Source organism: Aedes aegypti, chromosome 3, assembly GCF_002204515.2.
Source record: "Aedes aegypti strain LVP_AGWG chromosome 3, AaegL5.0 Primary Assembly, whole genome shotgun sequence".
Lineage (NCBI taxonomy): Eukaryota > Metazoa > Arthropoda > Insecta > Diptera > Culicidae > Aedes > Aedes aegypti.
In genome coordinates this window covers 361,994,916-362,022,119 of record NC_035109.1, presented here as the reverse complement: position 1 = coordinate 362,022,119, position 27,204 = coordinate 361,994,916, and the positions used below count along the sequence as shown (strand labels likewise).

Sequence of the window (27,204 nt, the reverse complement as noted above, 5' to 3'; positions counted from 1 at the left end):
TGTTTGCTATAATTTAGCTTAATATGGGATTATAGCCCTGCCAACATGTACACAAATCCCAAACAAAATTAGCTCAAAAGGGATTTGTTTCTTCAGCAACATCCTTCATTAGGATTTGAAGAATGAGTTTTCAATATGGGATGATGGGTTTCTACTTGCATTACAGTACTAGCACGATTGTAACATTTCTCAAAATTTCTTCATAGTGGTTTCCGTATAGACCTGCATTGTCTTTGGGCCACCTTTGAATCACCACCTAGAAGGCTGAAGATTTCACAGAACGCTATTTTTATGGTAAGAGTGATGAGGAGCATATGGGAGGTTGGATTTTCGAATTTTTTTGAAATTTGAATCGCCCTAGCGCATGGCGTACAGTGATCATTGTCATGGAGTTTCTTGGAAGCTGCATGGGGATTGTTATCGTGGGAATCCAAAGAGCGAATTTTGTATGTTTTCATTGTAGGCCAATACAGCAATAAAGCATGTAACAATCACTAACATTTATTCTTTCCTTATCCTTGTTTTCATATCTAACCCGCCATTAGGTACAACGAGAAAAAATGCATCGGAGAGGGAAGACATGGCAACGTATTGGCCAACAAAAGATAAGTATCATATTTCTGTAAATATTCTTATTACTGATTGAAAGGTGAATCAGATTAACTAAATTTTTAACTAATAACGAACTTGTTCCACAGAGCTATTTACAAAACACCACACAAATCCTTAGGCAAAACACTTCACTACCCAAGTAACATTAGTAGCTGAACAATAGCTTGAAATGCTGAAATAAGCTTAAGAGTGATTTGTTCAGCTCTAATTCAGCAAAAATGTTTGTTGGGTACCGCTATGACTATGACTATGACTGATTCCATGTTCTTTTGACCTTGCATCATTCATACGTATATTGGAAGTCTAGAGTAGAAGCAAAACTTAAAGAATCTCCTGGTCAAAGATGTTGCGTTGCCTACTTCCTAAACTCCAAAATCCTAGGTGTATTATGGAAGGAGTGAGTTTTTGAACTTATGCTGGAGACTTGGCCCTTGACCGTACAAGAGGGTGGTCCAGGGATTGAATCCTAAGAAAATTGAGAGAATCTCTCACGTATCGCTCTCTGTAACTATCATAACATGCTGCACATTATGAGAGACTGTTTATCGTTTACTGCTACAAGTTTGATCAGATTGGGGGGATAGTAGTGCATGATAAAACCCCTCTAAACATGCTCCAAGCCTGGGGGACACTGTTGTTATTGGAAGTTCGTGGATTGTTTATTGTGCCAGTAAAGAAAAACACCTATCCCCAACGGTAAACAAGCGAGAAAAATGGATTTTATCATCGCTCTCTCGTTGGGGCTCTCGCTCGCTGCTTCCATTTATCAGACTTGTTACACCTTGCGATACAATGACGATCGTGGACCGCAACAGATGGGATGTTTTTCTTTGCTTGCTTTGATCGTGCTTCATTCTCAAATGAGAGCGAATTCTGCAACGCCTGGGGTGGTCATTACTTCGCGGGGATCAATAAAATAAAATAAAATAAAATGTTTTCCCTGCTATCAGGACTCCATCCAGGTACAACGACTGATTAATACATATTTACTAAAAAATACGTTACTTACCGTAAAATGGGGTGTTAAGGGATGAAAAAAAAATTCCACCTAAAATTGGAGCAACTTCTAGTATGCCAATAATTGAACAAAATACAGTCCTACCATTCTCCCGGCGCGTATATCAAAAGCCAATTACAATGAAGACGATCCTATGGCAGATTTCTGAGATAATCATAAAAATGTGTGATTTTTGACGAAAATTCAAAATGGGGTGTTAAGGAATTTGAGCTTTGTATATAAAACTATATTTTGCCAACAGCAAAAAAATATTATTTTGGTCAACATCGTTGATGTGTCCCTTCAACTCTAATGGTCTTGTTAAATCTAAAGATGATATTACTTCAATATAATTCAAGTTGGAACTCCTGAAAACGCTAACCATTTTATTTCAACTGCTAAATCTCTCATACCTATTGATTCTATTTTCAAGCAAGCTATCAGTGCATCGCACAATTGCCTTGAAAAGATTTTTATACTTATATGCAGTATTCGTATTCTAGAACAGTGCAGAGCAATCTTGTCATGACTTGTCAAAAGATGGATAATCTCAACAAGCTTTAAGTGTGAATAGGAAAAGTGTCCAATTTGCCTTTTAAATAAAGCACCACACCAAATAACGGATTTGCATGTAACACCCATTGGCATGATCGGGAAAAATCCCAACAAAAAGTTTCCATTACAGAGCGGATTCGCTCACACTATATATTTTCCAAAAAAAAGCTCGAAAATAACCGTATACTATGATTGTTTATCTAGGACCTAGGTAATACTTAAAAGAATTTGATGGAATATCGACCGTCTAGACTGATTTTGAGATTTATTGGCGTAATTTAGGTCAAACCTGTTTAGATGTGCTCGGGTGAAAGCTGTGTAAGTTTGTGCTCCGTTAAAATTAAAATTATGTGAGTTAAGTTATTATTTCCGAAATTCATTTGTAATTGCAGTGTAATGTTGTTAGCCGTTCAATCAATGTTCGTCCAAACCCACTTGACTTGAAAACAAATCAATGATGTAAGTATTATTAATTAATGTTTCGGACTTAACCAGACAAATAGTAATATTTTTGTAAATTGTAGTTTGCCCTGAAGATGAGCAAATAAATACTCGAAATGTCGGCTTTAATCAAAACGATGTTTATTAATGTAACCCGTGGACCGAAATTACGCCAATAAATCTCAAAATTTAAAAGAATTAATAGCTCCAAAACCATTTCAAATAAGATAATCATTCCTATATGCAAACTTTTCTCCAATGTGATGGAACAACTTATGAAAATATTATCCTAAAAAACCATATTCACATTAATCAGTTTTTATTTCGATTTTCCTACCAATTTTACCAAATTTTGAAACAAGTCATTTTTGGAGATATTTATTGACTTACTAAATAGATCCCTTAACTTTACATTGTAGTTCAACTTGACGGAGCAACTCAAAACTATATTGAAATATATTACGGCATAAGCTTAATGAGTTTAGTTACTTAGAAAAGTTAGAATAGATAATTCCTTAACACCCCACTTATTTTCAAAACGAGTCTTTTTTCATAGAAGTTTCTAAAAATTGAAACCCAGACAGAATTTTATGAAGTTTTTGTCTGTACTATGATCTCAATTAAATTTCCTTATCTTCTACCTTACTCGCGAATTTTTATCAAATATATTTCATGGTTTTGTAGATAAATGTATTTAGCCCATAAAATTCGAACAGAAATGTTTTACAAGGTTTTCAAATTCTACAAACCACAATACTTCATATTAATAGACAGCTCCTATTACATAATGCAGTTCATAATCCTCTGAACAAATCGAGCATTTCAGATGACTTATATATCGATTTCCGAGGTTTCTGTGATTTGTCGAACTTGATTGAGAAGTTCGATCCCTTAAAACCCCACGAGTCCTTAACACCCCATTTTACGGTACCTAATTCTTGCAGAAACTAAAAACACCATTTTTAACGAGGTTACTGGAACAGGTGCAAGTGAAAGATTCTCAACTTAAACCTGTTTCATCGGACGTTGTAAAAAAGAATATAAATATAGACAAATTTTAGATTTTTTTTTATTTTACATGCATACATTTGTAATACTGTGACTTTCAGAAAAAAAAACCCCTTAGTTAATAAATCTTCGAGCTGTTTAGTAGAATACCTATAAGTAGATGAAGAAAACCGAATTTAGTACTATACCATTTAATTCCACTAGAGTTTGTATCCTTTGACAGATACGCGTATTTCGACCTCAACTGTAAGGCCGTCTTCAGTGTCGTGTACTAGACTCGACGAGTCGAGTCTAGTACACGACACTGAAGACGGCCTTACAGTTGAGGTCGAAATACGCGTATCTGTCAAAGGATACAAACTCTAGTGGAATTAAATGGTATAGTACTAAATTCGGTTTTCTTCATCTACTTAAAACCCCTTAGTCCTTCAAAATTATCTTAAATATGTGTAGAGTGAACTCACCTTGGGCGAAAAGCCACTTAAATAAATATAAATAATCATAATAATCAAATATAAATTAGATAAGAGAGAATGCGGTACCTGGATGTAACCCCAATTTGTGGAATTCGAAAATTGTTTTCATGATGATGCTTAAAAATCGTGCTTAAAAATGCTTAAATTCGTTATGCTCACACTCGATATCTTGTCACCGATTTAATAAGTCTAGAAGTATGTTTTATCTAATTTTCATAATAAAGTAGTCACATCTTTTAATTACAAACAGCTTTGCATAACCGCAGAACTATCTAAATTAAAATGATAATTCGTTTGAACCAGTCTCTGAACAGAATTGACATAAAGTTTTTATAGTTCTTATACACAAACATTTCCCATCATAATTGAAACCATTGATTTGAATAAAAAATTTAGTTGATCCCAACATCTCGAAGCTTGTTTTAAAACATGTAACCATATTTAATAAATTAAAAAGCTTTGGTTTTCTTATTAACAATGAAACTACAATTCGGTAAATTCTAGCATCTAAAACATAACGAACAAAAAAGAGTTTGGAAGTATGAGGCATTTTAAAACTACAAATTTTCATTACCTGCCAAACAATGATCATCTAAAATATTTGACGTGTTCAACTTCTAGAATAACTCATCATTTTGTCTTCAAAAGTTTCTAGAGGACCAAGCTCAAGTTTGGAGCTGGTCAGGCCCGCCCTGGCTCACCCTTATTTACGCCAATGAATAGCAAGTGCAGGATAATGATAGATGTTCATAAACATTGATTTGATTTAGAACGAAAAAAACGATTATGATTATTTTCCTCTTAAACCGTTTTATTGCCTACAATCGCCCACTAACAATACCAAGGCCCTGAGCTTCAATATTTCACCGGTTTGCGTCTGGTTTCGCGGAATTCCTCCCTCGTGTGGTACGGCGTGTACGGATCGTTGATGTAGTGCCGCGGTCTCTTCCAGTACTTCGTCACCATCTTATCGAGCAGCGTTGCCTGCTGCGAATTGACCAGCACGTGTTGCCTTAGACGGCGCTTTCGGCCAGCCGATTTCTTCCACATGTGCTTGTGGCGACCGGCTTTGGTCCGGATCCATCCTCCCCAGTCGAGCCGCTTGAATCGCTTCATGACCGGTTTGACGCTCTTTCGTTTACCGCTGCGCATGGAAAATTTGATAACCGTACGGTTCGGTTGTGGCAGCTGAACAGCGACCGGGTTCGAAATGCTGGGTTTGGGGTTTTGAGCGGTGACTGTGAAGGGGGTTCGCAGTTGACCAGGAGCATTTCCGATCCGTAGAAGGGTGGAAAAGCTGCGAGTTAGGTCACTGAGGCTGTCGATCGGCTTCGGGGTGGCAGCCAAGCGACTGACACAGGATGGCCGTGTAAGATTTCTGGCCGCTAAAACGACAGAAATACAGAGTTCGGGTTTGGATCACATTGATGATTTGAACACTTACCTATGCAAACAATCGCCCGCAACATTTTGGATGAATTTATTGAATAAATCGAAGAAAATTTGGACGAACTTCAGTAAAACATTCTGAAAACCGGAATCGTGTGATGATTTTTGACAGCGATCACATAACACTGAAGCTGATGGAGGCGAAAAAGGGAAACATTCGTGTTTCACTTCCTACATCTGTGAATTTCACTGTGAACAAAAAATGACGTTTCTCTCCACACGTGCCTTTGTTTTGATTTAGTTCAGTTTGGATTCGTTTTCAGTGCGGTTTTCTCCAGAAAAACCGGAAAAAACGAATAATTTAAAGTTTAGTGACTATTTTTCATTGAAAAGCTTCCGTAAAAATGGCACAGGGCAAACTTAAGGTGAAAACGAAGGCACCAGTCAACAACAAAAAAGCCAACAAGAAGGGAAGCGCTTTTAGCAAACGGAAAAGTAAGTATTTCTTATCGTTACATTTTGCGTCTCAATTTCGTAGCTATTTACCGAACCACAGAAGATGATGCCAACATGAAAAAGTTTATGATAGAATCGTCTTCTATGATCCCAGTTTCATAAAGCTTTTTGATTTACATCTCAATTTATAAAACTGGGGCCTTCAAATATTTTTAAGACCAAGGTTCTTTCGGCTCATGATTTTGTAATTTATTTCACTTCCAGATGCGCCGATCCAGTCGAAGAAGCACAAGTTCCAGGAAGCTCACAAACTGAAGCAGGTGGTAAGCAAAGCGGTCAATCAACAGAATGAAGATAACATCCGGAAGCTGGCCTACGAGGGACAGCGAAACTTAAGCCAGGCCCAGCAAGCCGTTCTTGAGCACCACAAACGGCAGGCGGAAACTCAGGAAGCAGGAACCTCGACGAGTTAAGTCGCTTTTGATAATTTTGCCCGTATAAAATATTATTTAATGTTTCAAATAAAATGTCTGCAATGTAATTTTGAAAATTTATTATTCCTAACATTAGTTGCATTGAACGGACAAAACAGTTAATCTATACAACAAACTAAATTTTGAAAAGCATGACTTGAAGATTAGACTCTTCATTAACAGCGAACTGACTTAGTTACTTTTCGTTCTCCTTCGCTTCATCTTCACAATCATCATCGTCCAAACATTTGACGTCGATAAGTACTTTCCCGGTGCATTGCTTCTTTTGGATAAACTCTACCGCTTTCTGAACACTTTTCAGCAAAAACACCTTACTAATGTATCCGGAGACCATTCGTTGCGACTTCATCTCGATGGTATCCGAAATCATTTGCCGGTACACGTCCTCGTCCGGATGCTCGTACAGATCAATGTGCACCACGTTATCAATCAGTTTGGCGGCATTCTGGTCGTCTTGTTCGGTGCGTTCTTTTTTCTTGGGCAGCTCGTACTCCGGCTTGGATGCCTTCAGCTTTGCCTGATTGTGGAACGGATCCACGGAAAACATCTGACCTTTCTCCGGATCGACGCTACAAAAGACGCACAAATGTAAATCTCATTTTCTCATAAACGATCATTAGAACAGAGATGGGAGCAAATATCTATTTAGAAACTTGATCACTATTTTACTGCAAGTATCCAAATAGTATTTATTTCTAATACAATAGAGACCTATAAGGACGCCATTCTCAGCTTCTTGAATCATGATAAAAACACTGAACAATTTTTCGCAATGAAAAATAGTGTTCAAGTCTCTAAAAGTGACTTACTACCTGCCCTGATACTTACAAATCCGCCAACAGATGCAGCAGTCCCTTCCCCACGGCATCGTACGCCACCTTGGCCTTTTTGTCGCCCATCGCATCCGCCAGGTTCTTGTACAGCTTCGTATAGTTCTTCCCCATGCTAACAGTCTTGTAGGCTCCTTTCTCCCGTACCAAATCCGAACTACTCTCGGTGTCGCAAATGGCAATAACCTTAGCCTTGTAAACGGCCACGGCCAAATCGATGGCGGCCAGTCCCATTCCGGCGGGGCCAGCAGTTATCAGTACCAAGTCGTTCTCCTGTAGCTGACAGTGCATAGCAAATGCCAACAGGGCCGTTCCGTGCCCGTAGGGCATCACAGTCATCTCCTGCAGAGGAACTTCCGACGGAACCTGCCAAACATCTCGGTTCTTTACGACCACTTCTTCAATCAATCCACCATTCGGGTCTTGTAAGTCATTCATGGCCACCACTCGATCGCCTCGCTTTAAAAAGTTCGGATTGTTGCTCCCAATCTCCACCACTTCCCCGGAAATTTCGTGCCCAGGGATGAACGGAAGGGGCACCTGCAGTTCCGGATGCTTTCCGGTGATAATTTGCACATCCGTCGAATTGAGACTGCAGTAGTGCACCTTGATTCGAACCTACCAAGCGATAATTAAGTTTAATTAGACCATAAGCTCATGCTTGATCGCATCCGCTTACCTCATCATCCTTGAGTTGCTCGATGCGCTTGACCGTTTCCAGCACTAGAGGCTTACCGATTTCGTGCAAAACGGCCGCTCTGTGGGCTTGTCGGAGAAGAATTGACGCATTCCTCCTCGCCAAGCTGCTACCGGTTCTGGTAAGTGTGGATAATACTAACGAGCTGAACATGATGCTGGTTTTTACGTACGCTGCTTTACATTAATGTTTTGAAACGTAGATCGGCAAGTGTTGAACGTTTAATTGTAACAATCGATTTCGTATTATGTCTTGCTAAAAAACTACGGTAAATTTTATGAATGAAACTAAAAACTCCACTAAACAGTAAACAGAAACCGGCTGATCAGGCCGATCATCACAGTCTTCTGTCATCGAGAATCGTGTTTCACTTATTTCTAAGGCAAAGGCCCCAATTCTGGACAAACATTTTAAAGGGCACAGCGACATTGGTAAACATTGGCTTTGTAAGACGCTGTTGAGCCCATTCAACTTGATCACGCTAACCAATACCACTATCAGGAAGAGCTAACACCAATCTTTCTGATAGAAGTGTTAGTTTGCGTGGGCAGGCTGTAAAGCAGTGTTTGGATTTCCATCCGAATAAGCTGATCGAACCATATTCCAGAGAGTGTACAGTTCGCGAAGGGCCCATTCACAAATTTCGTTTGTCGTATGTATTGTTGCAATTCTCTATTCAACATTTCATTGTTTATTGCTTTATAATTGCAAAACCAGACATCAATTCAAATTTCGTTCTTTGCCAATTTGTAAAAAATAAACATTCGAATTGAGAGTGCATTTGAGTGAAGTCACTGGAAAGCGCACACAGTAAAATAGATAGCCAGAATAATTAAATGATTTGTGATGAGCCTGTGCATGCTATAAAACGTTTGACTTTTACTGTGCGCTCTGTTTTCAAGTTACCCGTGAGAGAGAGCGAGACAGCACCAACACACGGCGCACAGTAAAAGTCATGAGAACAAAAGAATTTATGGCACGTACAGAGGCTCATTGGGGAACTTGTTGCCAGTTCTCTTTGTGCAACTCTCCATTCATACACAGCAAAAAAAGTTGTTGAATATTACATCGAAACCGCTGCAACCAAGTCATTCCCTCGGTTGTGTAATATTACACAGTCCGACGTACACACGGGCTATTGGTGTAATAAATGCGACCGATGTAATTGTTCCGATGTAATAGATTCAATGTACACAATACGATGTAATCGATGCGATGTAATATGAAAACTATGTAATCCAAGCGATTCAAGCGAAAAAAGCGATCACTAATTCTGCTCAATGGTTGATTAAATTGCTTTTTTCCTCATTTTTTTGCTTTAAGATAATGTTTATGATGTTAAATGGGCGTTTGCCCACATATTGAGCTATTTTTGAAGCTTTTAATTTTGGAAATGATAAAAGCAATTTAATCAACCATTGAACAGATTTGATGATAAAATGTTAAAATATTTTCAGATAAATAATAATAAAAAGGTTCATTCACAAATTTTATAACGCCAATAATGCACATTTTTGACTCCCATCGTAACGCTTTTTCCATGAATATTCTTCAAATTTTTTAAGCGCTGTATCATTTTGAGGACAACCACCCACCACTTTCAGCGTTGTAAAATTTGTGAATAAACACAATATAGAGTCATTTAAAACATTAATTACATTTTTATTCATAATCATATATTACATTTTTTTTGCATTAAGGTAAAGATGAATCGAAGCACAAATATGAAGAACCGAACTTTCATTGGAGCTGGAAACTTGATCGAATTGTCACTCCCTGGTGGTGACCAATCGATCAAGTTTTCAGCTTAGTAGGAAGTTTGGTTTTCCTGATTTGTGAATCGAGGTTTGGCGTCGATTCATCTTCACCTTAGCATTTATCTAACTGATGAACCATAACCATCGTTGGGATGCTTCAGGTGATAAATCCGACGAACTGCAATGGAATTATTCACAAATGCTCTGCAAAGCCCGTTCAAGTTTTCGTTGTTGATCTAGAAAAAGGAAAGAAAATGTTATTGAATAAGATTTGAGTTTTCAACATTAACGGAAATTTCATTCAAATATATATATTTTTTTTTTTTTTGTATGGTATTCAGTTGGAGCTGCCTGACAGCTTAACTTGTCAAGGCTGAACCCTCGGTCTGGCTTTTTGCCAAGTTTCTCCTCTACCAGGACCAATACTCAGACGGACTAGGCAATGGCGCCCACATGAACACTGTTTTTTATTAGTATTGTGACTTGGTAGTTTTTTTTTAAATACCCATATTCCCTTGCTTCTGAGAAAAGGAAGCATTGTGAAAATCAGCAGCTCCATCAGAATTTGTTTGAAATAGTAGTGTAGTAGTGTAATTACTAATACTGTCTAGTCGAAATGGTTTTGAATAATTTGTTATTTAAGTGCTATTCTGATTACTCCTGTCTTTTCGTAAGATTAGAGTCTTAAATGTCAATTGTCGTCAAGTATTAACAAAATTAGGATGTTTAGTAGTAGTTCTAGTTAATTTCTTTTTTATTGTTAAAAGTATTTATTGGTCATTACGTTCATATATCCTTAAAGAAAAAAGTCACTTTTAGTCAAGTCATATTATAGTGAATATTTACGAGTAAAGTTACATTAGACTTCTATTACAGTCTCCTACAAGATTCACTTTTCGGTGGCAAATGCATTGCTTCATAACGCCTACTTTCTACTTATAAATTTTGCGAGAATGAAGCTGGAATTAGATTATTTATACCGTTGTTACAAGAGAGGTATTTTTTATTATGGCAATGTAAAAACCATATTAAAATAAGATTGACGCCACTTATTTCTACTCAGTGAATCTACTAATCATTATCCTCAGAGTAATATTCCCTACGTCGTATATGATAACGATGTTTCTAGCTAGCTAATAGTAAGAGTGGCTACGGATCATTCTGGTTAGCAAAAGGCAAACTGAACGTCGCGGATAGTATTAATGTCCACTTCGAATAGATTAATTATTTGAAATGGGCATCAATTCTATCAATGACGCAGAATGTCCGTTGGATCACATCCGAGATATTATTGCGTCTATGCCATATGAATTATGACGCGGCTATAAGCAAAAAATGCCAAAATGTGATACCACCACTACAGGTTACGCCTTTGGTTTCCATCATATGGGCTAATGGATTATGCCCTCCCATCGCGGCAAGGTCGCATAACCAAGGGGAGGGATTAACGGAAATTTCATTCAAATATTATACTAATATCAGTTTTCAAGATCTTAATTCATTCTTTATTTTTGGGGAATTCTTAGATGCAAAGATTTCAAACAAACCCGATTTAGGAAATCTTTTTGCCATAGATTCACCTGAAATTTTCGAAATTCTACAAGCAGTTCCCTCGTCTAGAAATGCAGGTATATGGCAAGTTATTTCTCTTCTAGTCATACCGTTGAAAGCCCAAGCCTCTCGAGGAGGGCTTCGGGAGTTCCACTACAGATGAATTGGCTTGTTTTTCGGTTCCATACAATTTGTATGCAATGAACAATTCATGAAAAAACTACATTTCTATTCTATTTATTTTATCAAAACTAGGTCTATTTTATCAAAACTAAGATTTTGTCATGCCCCTTTGCTTCTAAACCCGCTCATCTATAAGTGCTAGGAATAGTCTTTGACAAATTGCATCACCTTCTGAAAAATTGGATTTTTTTAAATATTTTTCATTAGATGCGAAGGTTTTTGAAATAAATAGTTTTATTGATAATCCAACGTAATTAAAAAAAATATACAAATGTCAAACATTCTCATAAATATTCAGCTTTCATCAGCAATTCAATGTTTTGAAATGATGCAAATGTTTGTCCAGAAAAACTCAGTCTTCTCAAATGGTTCATTAGAAATTTGAAATATATAAAAATTATCTATAACGGAAATCTTCAGTCTTAATTAACGGTTTTCAAATTATATTCTACTCTATTCTAAGTGCATGCACAGCCAATATTGAAAAGCATCCTGGAAATACCTAAATTTATCAGCAATATGATATAAATATTAAAATGGCCAGGCCTACTGTGCAGAATTTGGGGTTGAAGAGAATTGAAAAAATCATGACGATCAGGTTATTCACGAATGAATAATATGATAGGCGAAAAAATTTAAATTTAAGGAAGGGAGAAACGGGGACAACCGTACCAACCGTTTCGATTTAGGGTTATAGGTTAAATCGTTGGGAGTGGCGTTGCTAAGAAAATTAATATACACTCCATTGTTGTAACTCTAGTTCTCCTGGAATGGGACACAGGCACTTCTTCCACATGTCCTGGCTTTAGAGCCTTGATTTAACCTTAATACAACCTTAATTAAATGTTTTCAATTATTCAAAAATTATCCAAATATTTTTTTCAGAAGCGTTATTTGGAAATCTAAACAATAATCAGAAACTATATTAACATATGTACGAAAACGACACTTTCCGCACGCGAAGAAAGCACTAGGCAAGTTATACTGATTCAAAACACTTCACTTTATTGCACTACTTTAAACTTACACTTTACACTTTTCACTTTACTTATCACTTGCACTTCACTTTTCGAATTTGAAAATATAACTGACTTTCAGCCGCGCACATCACGCGTATTTATATCCCGCACCACATGTTCTAGAAACGCGTAGAACATTTCCGCTGTTTCCAGGCGCAAATGATGACGACGATGACGGCGATGATGATTGATGATGCATGTGTATGCTGGACTGGCGACGGTCACTCACTGCGATGCGCTTGGTCACTCACTGGAAGGCGCTCAGTGAGTGTAGAGCTTGACAGACGTGCGATGCTGCTGCTGTTGTTGTTATTGCTGCCAACCGTGTGTGAGGGGGACTTTATACCCTTTGCGCAGTCTATCCGTGTGTTATGTGGGGTGATGGTGATTTGTAGGGAAATGCCGTTCAAATTGCTTCTGCTTTCTAAACATACCGCCGGCCTTGAAGGCTCGCCTTCAACAATGTGAGTCTGGATCGAGCAGGAGGCATATCTTCGAAACTGATCGTGTATATTCTTCATTTTCGTCATGGAAGAGTACTTCTCGAAGAATATCGGTTCTGTTATGACAACACCACATACCTTACGCGCCTCTGGAATATCCTCATTTCGAAGCTCGGGCTGTTCAGGCCAAAGTGATCGGTTCACAAGCCATGCTGGGCCATTCCACCAGAGCGTTGATTCCATAAGTTCTTCTGCTGCAAGTCCGCGTGATACTATGTCGGCTGGGTTGTCTTTTCCACTGATGTATCTCCAGTGACATCCAATAGTGGAGTTCTGAATTCCCTTGACTCTATTCGCCTCAAACTGTTTCCAGCGGTTTGAAGGTGCGGTAATCCATTGAAGCGTTAGCATGGAGTCCGTCCACAAAAAACAGCTGTCGACGCTCAATTCCACAGAATCTGGAACCTTTGTCAAGAGTTCAGACAATAAAACTGCTGCGCATAATTCCAACCGTGGCAGTGTAACCTTCTTCAATGGTGCTACGCGTAATTTGGCACACAGCAGACGAACGTATGCATTTCCAGAAACGTCGACGGTTTTGACATAAATGCAGGCTCCATATGCGACCATGGAAGCGTCTGAGAACCCATGTATTTCTACGGCGATTGGCTGTAGACATCCAAACGTCCATCGGTCGATTCGAAGATTTTGAAGATGCCGCAGACTATCATAGAATTGCTGCCACTTCTGCACGATATGGTCTGGGAGTGGGTCATCCCAGGAGACATTTAAGAGCCAAAGTTGCTGCATCAAAGTTTTAGCTGATACGATGATCGGTGCTATCAATCCCACGGGATCATACAGAGATGCAATCGCAGAAAGAATGGTACGTTGAGAGTAAACCTGGAACTGTTTTAGATGGATACGGTATGTCAACTGATCATTCCTGGTGTCCCAGCTCAATCCCAGAGACTTGACGATTTCGTCGTCGTCAATCTCACACATTGTGCCTTTCTCCACCAAGCCTTCCGGTAAATCCTTCAGCAATTCTGGATCATTACTACTCCACTTCCTCAGCTCGAAACTGCCCTTATGCAGCACTGCGAGCAACTCATCTCTCGTTTTCAGTAAAGCCTGTTTGCTGTTTGATCCATGTAACAAGTCGTCCACGTAGAATCGTTTGCAATGAGAACGACAGGCATTCGGATAGGTGTCCTTCTCGTCTGCGGCTAGCTGATGCAGCGTACGAACAGCAAGAAATGGAGCAGCGCGTGTACCGTATGTCACTGTGTTCAGCTGATACACCTTCAGTGGTTGTGATGGTGTTTCTCTCCACAGTATTCGCTGTAAATTCGATGATTGCTGGTCTACTCGAATCTGCCGATACATCTTGGCAATGTCATCTGTGACAACATATCTCCAACATCTGAATCCCAACAAAAGCGAGAACTGATCTGCTTGGATGTTCGGCCCAGTCATCATAATATCGTTGAGTGAAAAACCTGATGATGTTTTGCTGGATGCGTCGAAAACAGTCCTTAGCTTAGTTGTAGTACTCGTTGGCTTAAGGATTGCATGATGAGGGAGGTAATTTATTAACAAACCCACCTCTTCCAAGCCGTCAGGAACAACACTCATGTGTCCAGAAGATTCGTACTCTCTCATGAAATCTGTATACATTTCTCGAAGTTGGTCGTTTCCATGTAGCCTGCGCTCTAAAGCATGGAATCTTCGTAGGGCTTGTTCCTTAGAATCACCAAGCAATGAAGAAGGCTGAGACAATGGGATCTTCACCTCGTACCTTCCGTCTGATAAGCGTCTGACGTGTTCGAGATAGTGTTTTTCTGCTGGATCCAATTTGGCCTCACCATTTACTCCAACTTGCAGCTCCTCTACTTTCCAGAACTTTTCCAATTGTTGCAGCAGATCAGCATCAGTCATCGAAGTAACCACATTCGATTGCACGTGATCCCGCGAATACTGCTTGTAGCTTCCAGAAACCACCCAGCCTAGCTCAGAGTTCCACAGAATGAAGTCACCAACTTCAACCTTTTCCGGAAGTAAAAGCTTGAAGAAAAGCTTGGCTCCCAGTAGAACATCGATTTTACCTGGTCTGCTGAATGTCGGATCTGCCAACTCTTCTCTTCTAGTGGAAAAACTATCGCATTGAATGTTGTCAGATGGTAACACATTCGTGATCTTATTCATCACCAGCAGTGGAACGTTAAACTGCTTTCCGTTCACACTAGACTCGATAGTAGCCGTCACCTGCCTTCCAACTTGAGCTTCTACTCCACTTACTCCGTGGACGGTGATCGATGTATTGCATTCCTTCAACCGAAGTTTCCGAGCAAAAGCTTGCGTTATGAAATTCGGTTGTGATCCGGAATCCAACAGCACGCGACACGGTAATTTGCTCCCAGCTCGATCGTAGATGCAGACCATAGCAGTAGCCAAAATATCACTTGATGGTTGCATGGTGTGATTTGCCTGACTCGCCATACTCGCATTAACGAAGCGCTGATCCTGAGGGACAGATTCTGGCGACGATGACACGTAGCTAGATGGCCGTTGTTCCTGCTGATGGTGTTGCTGTCCATGTAGTAAGGTGTTGTGCCTTTCACTGCAGGACTTACAACCTCTGGATTCGCATTTACTTACTACATGCTTGGACGAGAAACAGTTGTAGCACAGCTTCCACTTTTTCACCTCGTCGAATCTAGCTTCTGGACTCATGGCTATAAACTTCTTGCAATTCCACAGTGGATGGTTTTGACCACTTTCACAGATTTTACAGCCAGTAGAACTCGTAGAAGCATGAGATAGCTGTGGCTTGAAACGACTGGATTTACGAAGCTCTTCTTTGTCCGTTGCCAACGCCTCTAGTGTGTGACATCTACCGTTGATGAATTTGACGATGTCTTCGTATTTTGGTGACTCCTCTTGTTGGGTTTGGGTTTCCCAATCACGACGTGATGTTCCATCGAGTTTGCTGGAGATCAGGTACACCAAAATCGTGCTCCATTGATCGGTTGGCTCACCTAGTTGCTTCAGTGCATTGATGTTTCGCTGGCACTCAGTCAACAAGCGACGCAACTCCTTCGGCGAATCTTGTGACACTTGCTTCGTAGTGAACAATGCCTTCAGATGTTTCTGCTTGATTACCCGACGATTCTCGAACCTCTCAATCAGCAAATCCCAGGCTACTCGGTAATTGGCATCGGTGATGTCCATCGCATCCAACATGCACGCTGCTTCCTCTTTGAGGCTCGACTTTAAGTATAACAACTTCTGAACGTCAGACAGCTGCGTGTTTCTGTCGATAAGCGCCTCAAAAGCATCACGAAACGCTGGCCAACCGAGATAATCACCGCTGAACGTTGGCAATTCCAATGTAGGCAGCCGTACAGCTACTGGTTGTTGCACCATGGGGAATTGCTGGTGGTGAATAGGTATCAAGGCCTGGCCTCTGTGCACGTTTGCAGCCGCTATTGCTGGACCCTGCATCCTCTCGATGATGGAACGCATTGCAGCTCTTGCATTCATGCACCTTTCTTCAAAGGTGGCACGCTTTTCTTCTTCCTCTTTGACGTTTACTCCTTCCTCCGCGTCGATGGCAGTTTGTATGGTGTCGTACTCATCCCAGCACTGATTGACGACATCCAGTCGTGCCTGAACCAACTCTGCTGTGATTCCGGGCTTGGATTCGATGTCTCGGATGAACACTTCGATCCGTGTCAGGCGTCCGAGAATGACTCCACGCTGTCGTTTAAGCTCCGTCATGCCGAAAGCTGTTGCGATACGTCGTTCCAAACTGTTCCTAAATGCAAATGTACCGCCGGCCGGTGACGCCGTTGAAATCCTCAGCTGCTTGTGTCTGACTGGATTAACAACCGACGACTGACGCGCGCCGAAGCACTAAAATCGGGCACTGTAGCTGTCTTGCTACCAAGTAAACCGACGAACGACGAACTAGTCGACTGGTCGAGACCCACAGTTCCGCTGACTGCGACGGACACTGTCACGACGGTCCCGCGACTATCACACTTTCGCGCACACTAAAACGACTCGCGACGCGACTACTTACACTACGACCGAACGCGACTGACGCGAAACTTGCCTTGCCTTCTGACTTACTAGATCCGCGCGATCCGGTTCGAAGGACCAAATGTACGAAAACGACACTTTCCGCACGCGAAGAAAGCACTAGGCAAGTTATACTGATTCAAAACACTTCACTTTATTGCACTACTTTAAACTTACACTTTACACTTTTCACTTTACTTATCACTTGCACTTCACTTTTCGAATTTGAAAATATAACTGACTTTCAGCCGCGCACATCACGCGTATTTATATCCCGCACCACATGTTCTAGAAACGCGTAGAACATTTCCGCTGTTTCCAGGCGCAAATGATGACGACGATGACGGCGATGATGATTGATGATGCATGTGTATGCTGGACTGGCGACGGTCACTCACTGCGATGCGCTTGGTCACTCACTGGAAGGCGCTCAGTGAGTGTAGAGCTTGACAGACGTGCGATGCTGCTGCTGTTGTTGTTATTGCTGCCAACCGTGTGTGAGGGGGACTTTATACCCTTTGCGCAGTCTATCCGTGTGTTATGTGGGGTGATGGTGATTTGTAGGGAAATGCCGTTCAAATTGCTTCTGCTTTCTAAACAACATATGTATCATATATTACCACTATGAATCAACGGAATAATAACCCTCCATCTTCGATTTCACTTTGAATCACTTAAAGAGCTTCTTACTAAATATGTTCTAAAAATCCTCTTTTTTTTGTCTTTATTTATGTGAATTTTAACACATCCGGCTAGTTCTTCACTAAATCTTCAAATTCATCACTTCACTAAAAATCCTCTTGAATTTCTACAAAAAGTACCATATGATGAGTTTTCCTTGTAAATCTTCGGTAAAAAGATTTTTTTTTTATTTCTATTAGAATTCTCTTTAATATTTCTACAATTTTTCATATTTGGCCTTCCTGGAATTCTTTCAAACGTTTTTTTTTCTTCAAGTGTTGTCTTCGAGTTCTGTAATTCTTTCGAAACCCCTTCTAGAAGTTTTGCCAGGATCTTCTTTTTAATTCCTCCTTTAGGAAATCTCTGAAATTATTCGATAATTCATTGCTTCATAAACTCCTTCATATATATATTCAATTCTTGTAGTGATGTCTTCTGAAATCCCGCACGTGGTTTTTTTTATTTCACTAGAGTTTTAACATGAATTAATTGAAAAGTTTTGTTATTGCTCTAGATTCTTTCTGGATTTAAATAACTGTATGTGTTCCTTCTAGGAACTTTTGAGACAAGCTTTCTGGAATTATTCCATAAGATCTTTCAAGATTTCCTCTTAGATTTTTTCAAGGAGTAGGAGTGGAAGCGTTTTGAGAATGTTTTATATTTTTTCCAGGAGGAACTTCTGGATTTTTTTCCGTTTCTATTTCGAATTTTTTTATAAAATTTCTCGAAGACTAATTTAAGAACGTTCCTCAAGATTTCGTTCTGATTCTTATAATACCAAATGAAATTGCTTAACTTTTGGACAAATACATAAGAAAGATCATGTTTAAATCCTGCGAGAATTCCTTTTAGAATTCTCTGAGCAGAATCTCCATTAAGAAAATCAAAGAAGTACATTAGATTATTGTATTTTTTAATTCGATCGTAATTGCCTATCTTTATCGAGTTCAGTGGATGCGAATAGCTGATACTTAAAAAGATTATAAGAGGTAGTCGGAATACGCGACATCTACTTTTTTGACTTTCTTTATTCTTCGAAATTTCTCTGGTATTTTTTTCATGGACTTTTTTCTGGAGTTTATTTTGAATTACTCCCTTATTTTTACATAAGTTACTCCTGGATCTTCTTGGAATCGAGATTGGATTTTCTCTAAAATTAAATTAAATTAAAACAAATTTTGTTCTACTGTTCTTTTCGGAAGTCCACCGAAAGTTTGGAGTGGATTAACTCCAGGTACCATTGAAGACTTTTTTGTACAATTCCTTCACTATCGTAATCTGGCATATTGAAATAAGCGCCATTTCAATAGGGTCCTAAAGCCCTGTCCTATATATAGCGTCAAACGCTTAAGTTTAGGCCAAAAACACATGTTTACTTAAATTTTCTAATGTTTTCCATTGGTTTGAATCCAAAAAACATTTTTTATGTTTTTTTTTAGATTTTGTCACACCACTTGGCTTAAATTCAAATTTTGGGTGTATTCTGTTTTATCATGATGTTCTCAAGGAATTTATGGAAATAATTCAGGTATTAGCCCACAGTTTCATTCATGTATTATTTCGCAGTTTTTCGCAGGAGTTCATTTAGTATTTATTTTACAGAGGAATTCCTCCAAGTTTTTTTCAAGATACCTTTGAGAATTGATTTTGGATTTTTTCAGTGCGTAATTCTAAAAATCACTCCAGACCTTACATCAACTATTGCTTCAGGATGTCCTCCAAAGATTATTTCAGAAATTCCTGGAGCAAGCCTCAACTCCATCGATTTCTATCAAGATTTTGTTCTAGAATACTTTTCTTCTTCAACCATAATTACTCCAGAGATGACTCTACTGAGATTTGTTCAAATAATTCATCTAGGAATCATTCCTGGAATATTTCCAGCGAATTGTAAACGGAATATTTTAGAAATCACTAAAAATATTCTTGAAAAAAAAATCAGAAATATTTCTGTAGAAATATTCTTAAATAATGTTTGACGAAACTTCTGTAGAAAATAATGATACACTCCTGCAAGTCTCAAAGAAATCCTAGATTCTTGAAGAAGTCTTGAAGAATTTTCTAAATAAATAATATTATATTATTATATTATATCATAAGTGACTATCTCGGGAATGCGATTTCTAGCCACTACACTACGCCCGTCCTCTTAAAGGTTTTTTGGGTTTCCTGACCAGGCTTGGGAACTGTGACCACTATTTACCACAGTTCATCGATTCTGCCAGTCAACCAAAACACAAAGCAACAGCAGCATCAATACCGTCAGGCGTTGCGCTGCCAACGGTTCACACACTGCTTGACTGCTTTTGTCTCTCCACTATGACCGTTTTCGGGCAACAATCTCGAGGTGAATGATTGAAAAAAATGTTGAATAATTCAATCGCTAATATTTCGCTTGTGTTTTCAACTAATTGAAATCTATTAGCGCTAATAACAAGAGCACAATCATTCCGTTGCGATACATATAAACAAGTTCAATTTCATGCTGCCTTTATCGAGCAAAAATGCAAAACTCCGAAAACCGGAAAAATCGTGTCACCACTGTGCTCGAGTCATTTCGCATTCGGGTTTGAAAAAACGTTGGGAAGAAGAAGATTACAGTTTTGAAGAGCCGTGACCTTTTTTTGTTTTGAACGGTCATGGTTTGCTTTGGATTTTGATGGTCGTGTAGAAAAATGTGAATGTCGAGGTGGTAAATGTTTGCTACAGTACATTTCCCATCCCTGTTCCTGACAAAATAATCCTGAAGAGGTTTTTTTAAACCTTTACGGATTTTCTTGGAAGAACTCTTGTAGGAATAAACTCAACTGGAGAGATCAGAGGACGAATAACTGGAAAAATAATTAGAGGAAATCCTGGAATAATCTTTAGGATAATGTTAGACACAATACTAGTGTGTGGGAATATTGTAGAAATTCCCCTGAGCAACCTTTGAGAAAACGTAAATGGAATGGAATGGAACGACGAAATATGAATTAATGTGCAAAATGTTTCTAGAGGGATCCTTGGAGGAGTTAATGGAAATATTCTAGAAGAAATCTCTAAAACATTTTCCTCGAGGAATCTGAGAAGAAATTCTTAAAGCACCTGTTGAAAAAGCTTGGCAAATAATTTCTTCATGTATAGAGATGGATAGATATTAGATGGATATTAGATATCCTTACTTGAGATTTTCATTTTTCTTTTTTGAGGAGTTTTCATAGGAAATAATCACTTGATGAACTGTGATTATTTTCTATGAAAACTCCCCAAAACAATTTCTAATCAGTTCTTCCGAAAATGTTGTCTACAAAACTGTATTTTAAAAAAATGTCACAAAAATACTTCAGGGCTTCCATCAGAAATTCCTTCATATATTATTTCAGAAATGTTTCAAGAAATCCCTTAGTCCTCCAGAATTTTATTCAGTGATTCTCATATCGGTTTTTCTAGAACATCCTCCAAGACTCCCGTTTAAAACATGTTGCTATATTCATCCAGAACCTTCTCCAGATGCCTTCGTGGATTTCTCAGGATGTTCTACAAGATTGTCCTTCATAATTTCTTTAAGATTTGAATTAAAAATGTTTCTAAAGATACCTCCTGGAGTTACTTCAGAGATTGGTCCTAAGATTTCTTAGGGAATACTTCCTATAACTCTAAGAGATTTCTTAAGGAAGTTTTAATTTTCTTTTCAAGCTTTCTTCCAGAAGTTTCCCATGCATTTCTCCAAAAAAAATGTGAATGGAATTTTTCAGAAAGCTGAGAAATTGTTGAAAAAAAATCTTGACGTATTCTTAAAGCAAATTTTAGGGTAACTTCTGTTAAATATAGGGTATCTCTTAAGTCACTCTTGATTAATAAGGATTTATAGAAGGACTCACTCTTGAAGAACTTTTAGAAGATTTTCAAGATTATTGCTAATAATCAAAAACAATATCAGTTCAATATCTGAATAATAACTTGCAGGATTATGTGAAGGGACTCCTGGAAAAACATAGAACGAAATCCCTATAAAATTGTGTAGGAATAATTTCTTGAAAAAAAAAAAAAAACTTTTGTGTTAACTGGTGTGAAACCTTAAATGAATTTTTAAATATTCCATGGAGATTTTTTGAGAAATTAATTGATTTTTTTTTTTGGAAGAACTCCAGTAAGGGGTCGTTTATAAATGACGTAGCATTTTAGGGGGGAGGGGGGCCTCTCGAATTTGTGACGAGGGGGAGGGAGGGGTCCCAACTTGTGGACGTAGCATTTTGAATAATTTCGTTAAACAGAGTAGACAAATTTGACAAACAGTTTTTTATCAAACTTCATTGTCTGAATTTTTAAACTTAATTTAAAAAATTAAACATTCAAAACATCAATATTATAATATTAAAAAATTTCTAAGAACTTTATAATTTTCCTGACAATCAAATAAATTTCATGAAGCTTTAAGTAATTATGTGAATTATATATTGTATTTGTGTCCAAACTATTTTATTTATAAATTAACAAACTAAGTGTTTAATAAGTAAAGTAAAAATCAATGCTTTATTGACTTGTAAAATATTGTTTTTTTCATTTATTAAGGTGAAGATGAATCGAAGCCAAAGTTCAAATTTTCAAGAGCACGGATCTAGAGAACCAAACATCCGTTTAAACTGACAACCTAATCGATTGATCACCACCAGCTAGTGACCAAACGATTAAGTTTTCAGCTTAAACGACTGTTCAGTTCTCTAAATTTTTGCTCTTGAAAATTTGAGGTTTGGCTTCGATGCATCTTCACCTTAACTACGAACAATTAAAAAAAATCCTCTAATGTAACACAATTTCTCTTTAATATATTTTAAAATATTTTGAATCCTTACTCATTGCTGTTAGATTTATCAATCCGAACTTGTTTTAGGTTTTAACAATATCAAAAGTACTCCAAATCAAATTTAATCTAAAATTAACCAAATTAAATTTAAACTGCGAACCAAAATTATGTAACTTATACAGAAAATAAGTAAGATTAGTCTGTTTTCCAAATGGTTTTTGAGCACAACGGTATATCAAACTATCATTCGTCAGATTATCCTGACGTTTCAGTCAGTAATTTATATCACAATTTGAATTTCTGGATTTTATTGTTTCGTTTTAGCACAATCGCTGATAAAAAAATAAGGGGGGGGGGAGGGTGCTTGATATGGTACGTATTTTTAAAGGGGGGGGGGATCAGCATTTGTGACGAAATGCTACGAGGGGGAGAGGGGGGGTTTGTACAAAATCAGTGCAAAAATGCTACGTCGTGGACGGCCCCTAAGCCTTGAATGAAATGCTGGAAGGAAAATTCTAGAGAAACTGAATAATGAGACACTGGTTGAATTTAAGGAATCATTTGAAATGTTCTTAATAGTTTCACTCGAATAATTATAGAATTTTAGGAGCTATTCTTTGGAATAACCGTAGATCACATGGCGTAGAAATTCTTGTCGGGTTTCTTGAAAAAAATCCTTGATTGAATTTTAACAAAAACTCTGGAATTAAGCCTTGAAAGAAATTCTGTGGAAATGGATGATCTCTTAGTGTAACAGCCGGAGAATTCGGTTGAAAAGTAGATGAAAATGTATCTGGGGGAAATCCTAGGATAGTCTTTGTATTTTTTTTTTTCAAGTGCATAATCTCTGAATTGTTAGATGAATTTCTTGAAAAACTTCTGGAGAGAAGCCTCTATTAGTTCCTAATAAGATGAAACCGTTACAATCTTCTATTGCCATGATTAATGCGTTATATATTTAGGTTAAGTTAGGTTAAGTAAATTGAAAACGTGCTTTTTTTTCTTTTATAAGCAGATGAAATAAACTCACCTATAAAAAATCTGAACTGCTACGGCAAATGATATGTAATATGATGTTAAAAAATGTTAATACAATCTTAAATTTGTTTTACCAAATTAGGATGATAGTGTTGTCTAACAACACAGAACACCTAGATTAAATAAATGAATGAAATATTTGGAATGGTACTATTGTGCTCTGCAAGATAAATCCACGTAATGCGATTATCTGAAAATGTCGATATACCGTCGCAGTGATAATGAAAATCAATAAATGTTTCAGATTTAGCAAATTTGAAACATTTGTGTCCTTGAAGCACGAAAAAATCCAAGCCTACTTGAATTTTGACGTTGCGTTTGAATTGCGCGCATATCTTCTGCGCGTTACCGCCGCCGCTGGATGTGGATTTAATATAAGCGCCGCAATAATAAAGAAATAAAAAAAAATCCAGATGAAACCTCTGGAGAACCCACAAGGATAATTCCTGAAGCTGTTCTCAAAAATGTAAGAAGATATTTTGCAACATAATTATCTGCAAGCAAAATAAAGGAGAAAGAGACTTTTAGGACCATTTTGGTTAAAATCAGTGATGGAAAGTGGCGAACACTTCTTCTGAACTGGAACAAAAACAAAACCAAACGCTCCCGAGCGTCAGAGCGCTGGTTTACTCGCAGCTGTCGGCTCCCGAGTAACTGAAGCTAAAAGTGATTCGCGAACGTGTTCGGAGCAGTTCAGAGTCATATTGTGCTTTTGGGAAAAAATCTGCTTCCTCTCCGAGATTTATGGTTTTCAAAGGCTTTTGACTACAAACTAGTAGTTTACTGTTGATATGATGGTTATACAATTAATTTGTCTGTCAAAACCATAATAAATCACACCTTGCTCGGTTACTCGCGAGTAAACGCTCCCGAGATTTTTGCTACTTCTTTTGACATGTTCTCCCGAGCAGACGGGTGCGGACTTACTCACACCTAGCCAGTTCCCGAGTCTGTGATGTTTGTTATGCATTGGTATACACTCGTGAGCTGCTTCGTGATGCGAACTTTTCCAGCACTGGTTAAAATACAGAATGCAGAGACCTTTTATCAAAAATATAGACTTTTTGAAGAACTGCATAAAAATGAGCTCTAAAAAGAAACCTACTACCAACCCTAGGTATGTTAATCCCTCACTGATTAAGAGATATCATATCAATATACATATCAATCATGTTTTGGTAAGTCGATAAAAAATCATACTCAAAAGGATTCTCACTGAACAGGTCAAATAGCAAAATTATTTTGACTTTTTCGACCCCCTCCCCCCCTGTCCCGCTTTTTGTATGAGTCTTCTAAAATGTTTGTAAGGCTCGTCACGATATGCCTGACCGCTCCCCCTTGGAGCGTGACATAATTTGTGTACGACCCCTAATGTTTGCACTATCTGGGTTTTGACGTGAACATATTCTATCTTAGGGCAATTCACAAATATCATAACGCTAGAGGGGGTGGATGGGGGTCGAAAGGCTGCTACGGCTCATACAAAATTTGAAAAATATTCATACTAAATGCGTTACGAGGGGGTGGGTGGGTATCGAAAATGGCCCTTTTCTAGCGTTATGAAATTTGTGAATAAACCCTTAGCCGTGTGGTTAGAGTCCGCGGCTACAAAGCAAAGTCATGCTGAAGGTGTCTGGGTTTGATTCCCTGTCAGTTCATGATCTTTTCGTAATGGAAATTTCCTTGACTTCCCTGGGCATAATGTATACTTGCCACACGATATAAGAATGCGAAAATGACAACTTTGGCAAAGAAAGCTCTCAGTTCATAACTGTAGAAGTTCTCATAAGAACACTAAGCTGAGACGCAGGCTCTGTCCCAGTGATGACGTAATGCCAAGAAGAAGAAGATAGTCTATTATGAATTACTGCCTCAAAATATTTTCCCTGATTGTGATCGAAATGCCCAGAGAATTCGGGGTTTTTTCCAGATTGAAAAAAATTCCTGTTACTTTCAGATTTTTCCATGTAGTAGACACCCTGGGAGACCATCATAGTAACTATTTTAGTATGGTTCCATAAGTCGATATCGAGTCATGGAACATCAAATCATGGAGGTTTCACTGTATAAGGTAATAAGCTTAGGAGTGGTTCAATGATAACGACAGGCGGCCTACACCAACACCTGTCTTGGCGGAGGAACTTAGTACCAGTACTGCTCAATGCTCCACAATGGTACAAGGACTCAAATTCACACCTTCCAAGGGGAACCAGACCCTCTCTTTCCTGTCAGCATACGAATAAAGTTCCAACCAGGGTGGGTTACCCGATCTTCCCTGAGATTGCTTGTATCCCGGCCAGTACCGATATAGTAACAATCCCGGCTGTGACGATATAGTGATGGGAGTAACCGTATAAAAGGCTAAAGATCACACTGTGGGGTCTATTTTTTCCTTCAGATACACGAAGTACTGATAGTATGCCAGCCTTTAGGATAAAGTAAAAGCTTTTCTTCCACAGCAGTTTTAGACATTCAGGCGCTACCAACTCTGATTAGTTTTCTAAGAAATGGTGCTCTCTGGGAAGTGGAATTCGGGGGAATGTTATAGAATCGTAACTTACTTACCCAATACACCGAACTAGCTGGCGTATCGCGAAATCCCATGTAGAATCACGATCACCCGTATGCCTTCGGTGGTTCGGTGCTCCTCTTTTGCCATGCCCTGTCATCCTGAGCGCTAACCAGCTCTTGTTGCAGCGGATGTTGTTCGTCGAAATCATACGACAAGATGTTCTCATGGGCCACCGGAATCTCTCGGCAAGATGGTCTCGAAGTCCCGGAATGGCACACAAATTTCTTTAAAACTGGATTCCTGATTCCCCGGGAAGGTGACGGCAGACGTTGGGGCGCGTACGTATGGGGTTAACACCCGATGGAAAGATTGGCTTCTTCTGCATTTCCTTGGCCAGATCCGGAGGAGTAAAAGCAATATCACTTGTGGCCACTGCAGCGGCCGTCTTGTAGACAAATCGTGATCACTAAACTATTCAAAAATCATTTTTATTAATGTTTTCGCGACGGGATACCACCGGAGGTACGAGAGTTAAAATGGCGGACTTCACAACAACTTCGTCGACAGAAACAACATGGACAGTGTTGCGAGACTTATTATCGCACCAGTCATTGATACAAAATAGCATTTGAATCTGTGTAATATGACAACGTTCGTCGGAATTGTTTGGTTGCAGCGGTTTCTGTGTAATATTTCTATATTTTAGATGTGCATATTACACAAGTACCATGTAATAGGATATGGTGATCTTGTTTTCGTGTAATTTTAGGGTGATGTAATATAACATCAAATAGATGCTAATATGCATCTGATTTTCGCTGTTACATCGGATTTTTATTACATCGGCTGAATTACGTCGATGCAAATTACATTATTTTTTGCTGTGTTCGTTCATGGCTCGTTATCTTCTTCGAACGATAAATGTCATGTGTGTTGAATAAATGCAGGCGGATATATGGGGCTCAAACAGGGGACTGACACGGCTGTCATCCTGCATACATTTCGGCTCTTCCTCACATCGTTTTGGTACTTCGCGTTTTGGTACCCACTTTCTGGTCGGTTTGCCCTAAACTTGCTCCCAATTTTCGAGTATACGGCTCATACGCCGCTAGTGCTAAATTCTGGCAATTAAACATATCGCATTGAATCGTCGTAGTTGATTACGCATTTCATTTGTTCATCATTTTGTTTGA

At 38.6% G+C, this 27,204-nt stretch overlaps 3 protein-coding genes and 1 long non-coding RNA gene across 4 annotated transcripts; 1 reads left to right on the top strand and 3 right to left on the bottom strand.

Moving 5' to 3' along the window:
* Positions 1-4,879: 4,879 nt before the first annotated feature.
* LOC110677852 (39S ribosomal protein L35, mitochondrial) lies at positions 4,880-5,688 on the bottom strand. Its single transcript, XM_021849553.1, has 2 exons — positions 5,534-5,688; positions 4,880-5,474 (listed from the first exon to the last, which is right to left on the bottom strand). The coding sequence occupies exons 1-2, from the start codon at positions 5,556-5,558 to the stop codon at positions 4,945-4,947; spliced, it is 555 nt and encodes a 184-aa protein (XP_021705245.1). The 5' UTR covers positions 5,559-5,688; the 3' UTR covers positions 4,880-4,944.
* A 75-nt stretch (positions 5,689-5,763) lies between these two features.
* Positions 5,764-6,475, top strand: LOC110677853. Its single transcript, XM_021849554.1, has 2 exons — positions 5,764-5,973; positions 6,199-6,475. Exons 1-2 carry the CDS (start codon positions 5,883-5,885, stop codon positions 6,405-6,407), a joined length of 300 nt encoding a protein of 99 aa, XP_021705246.1. The 5' UTR covers positions 5,764-5,882; the 3' UTR covers positions 6,408-6,475.
* LOC110677851 (quinone oxidoreductase-like protein 2 homolog) lies at positions 6,466-8,300 on the bottom strand. The gene is made up of 3 exons (XM_021849552.1): positions 7,938-8,300; positions 7,257-7,876; positions 6,466-6,997 (listed from the first exon to the last, which is right to left on the bottom strand). The coding sequence occupies exons 1-3, from the start codon at positions 8,106-8,108 to the stop codon at positions 6,604-6,606; spliced, it is 1,185 nt and encodes a 394-aa protein (XP_021705244.1). The 5' UTR covers positions 8,109-8,300; the 3' UTR covers positions 6,466-6,603.
* Positions 8,301-9,765: 1,465 nt separating this feature from the next.
* LOC110679144 lies at positions 9,766-26,887 on the bottom strand. The gene is made up of 2 exons (XR_002502250.1): positions 26,065-26,887; positions 9,766-9,948 (listed from the first exon to the last, which is right to left on the bottom strand). It is a non-coding gene; the product is annotated as an uncharacterized LOC110679144 (long non-coding RNA).
* Positions 26,888-27,204: the final 317 nt, after the last annotated feature.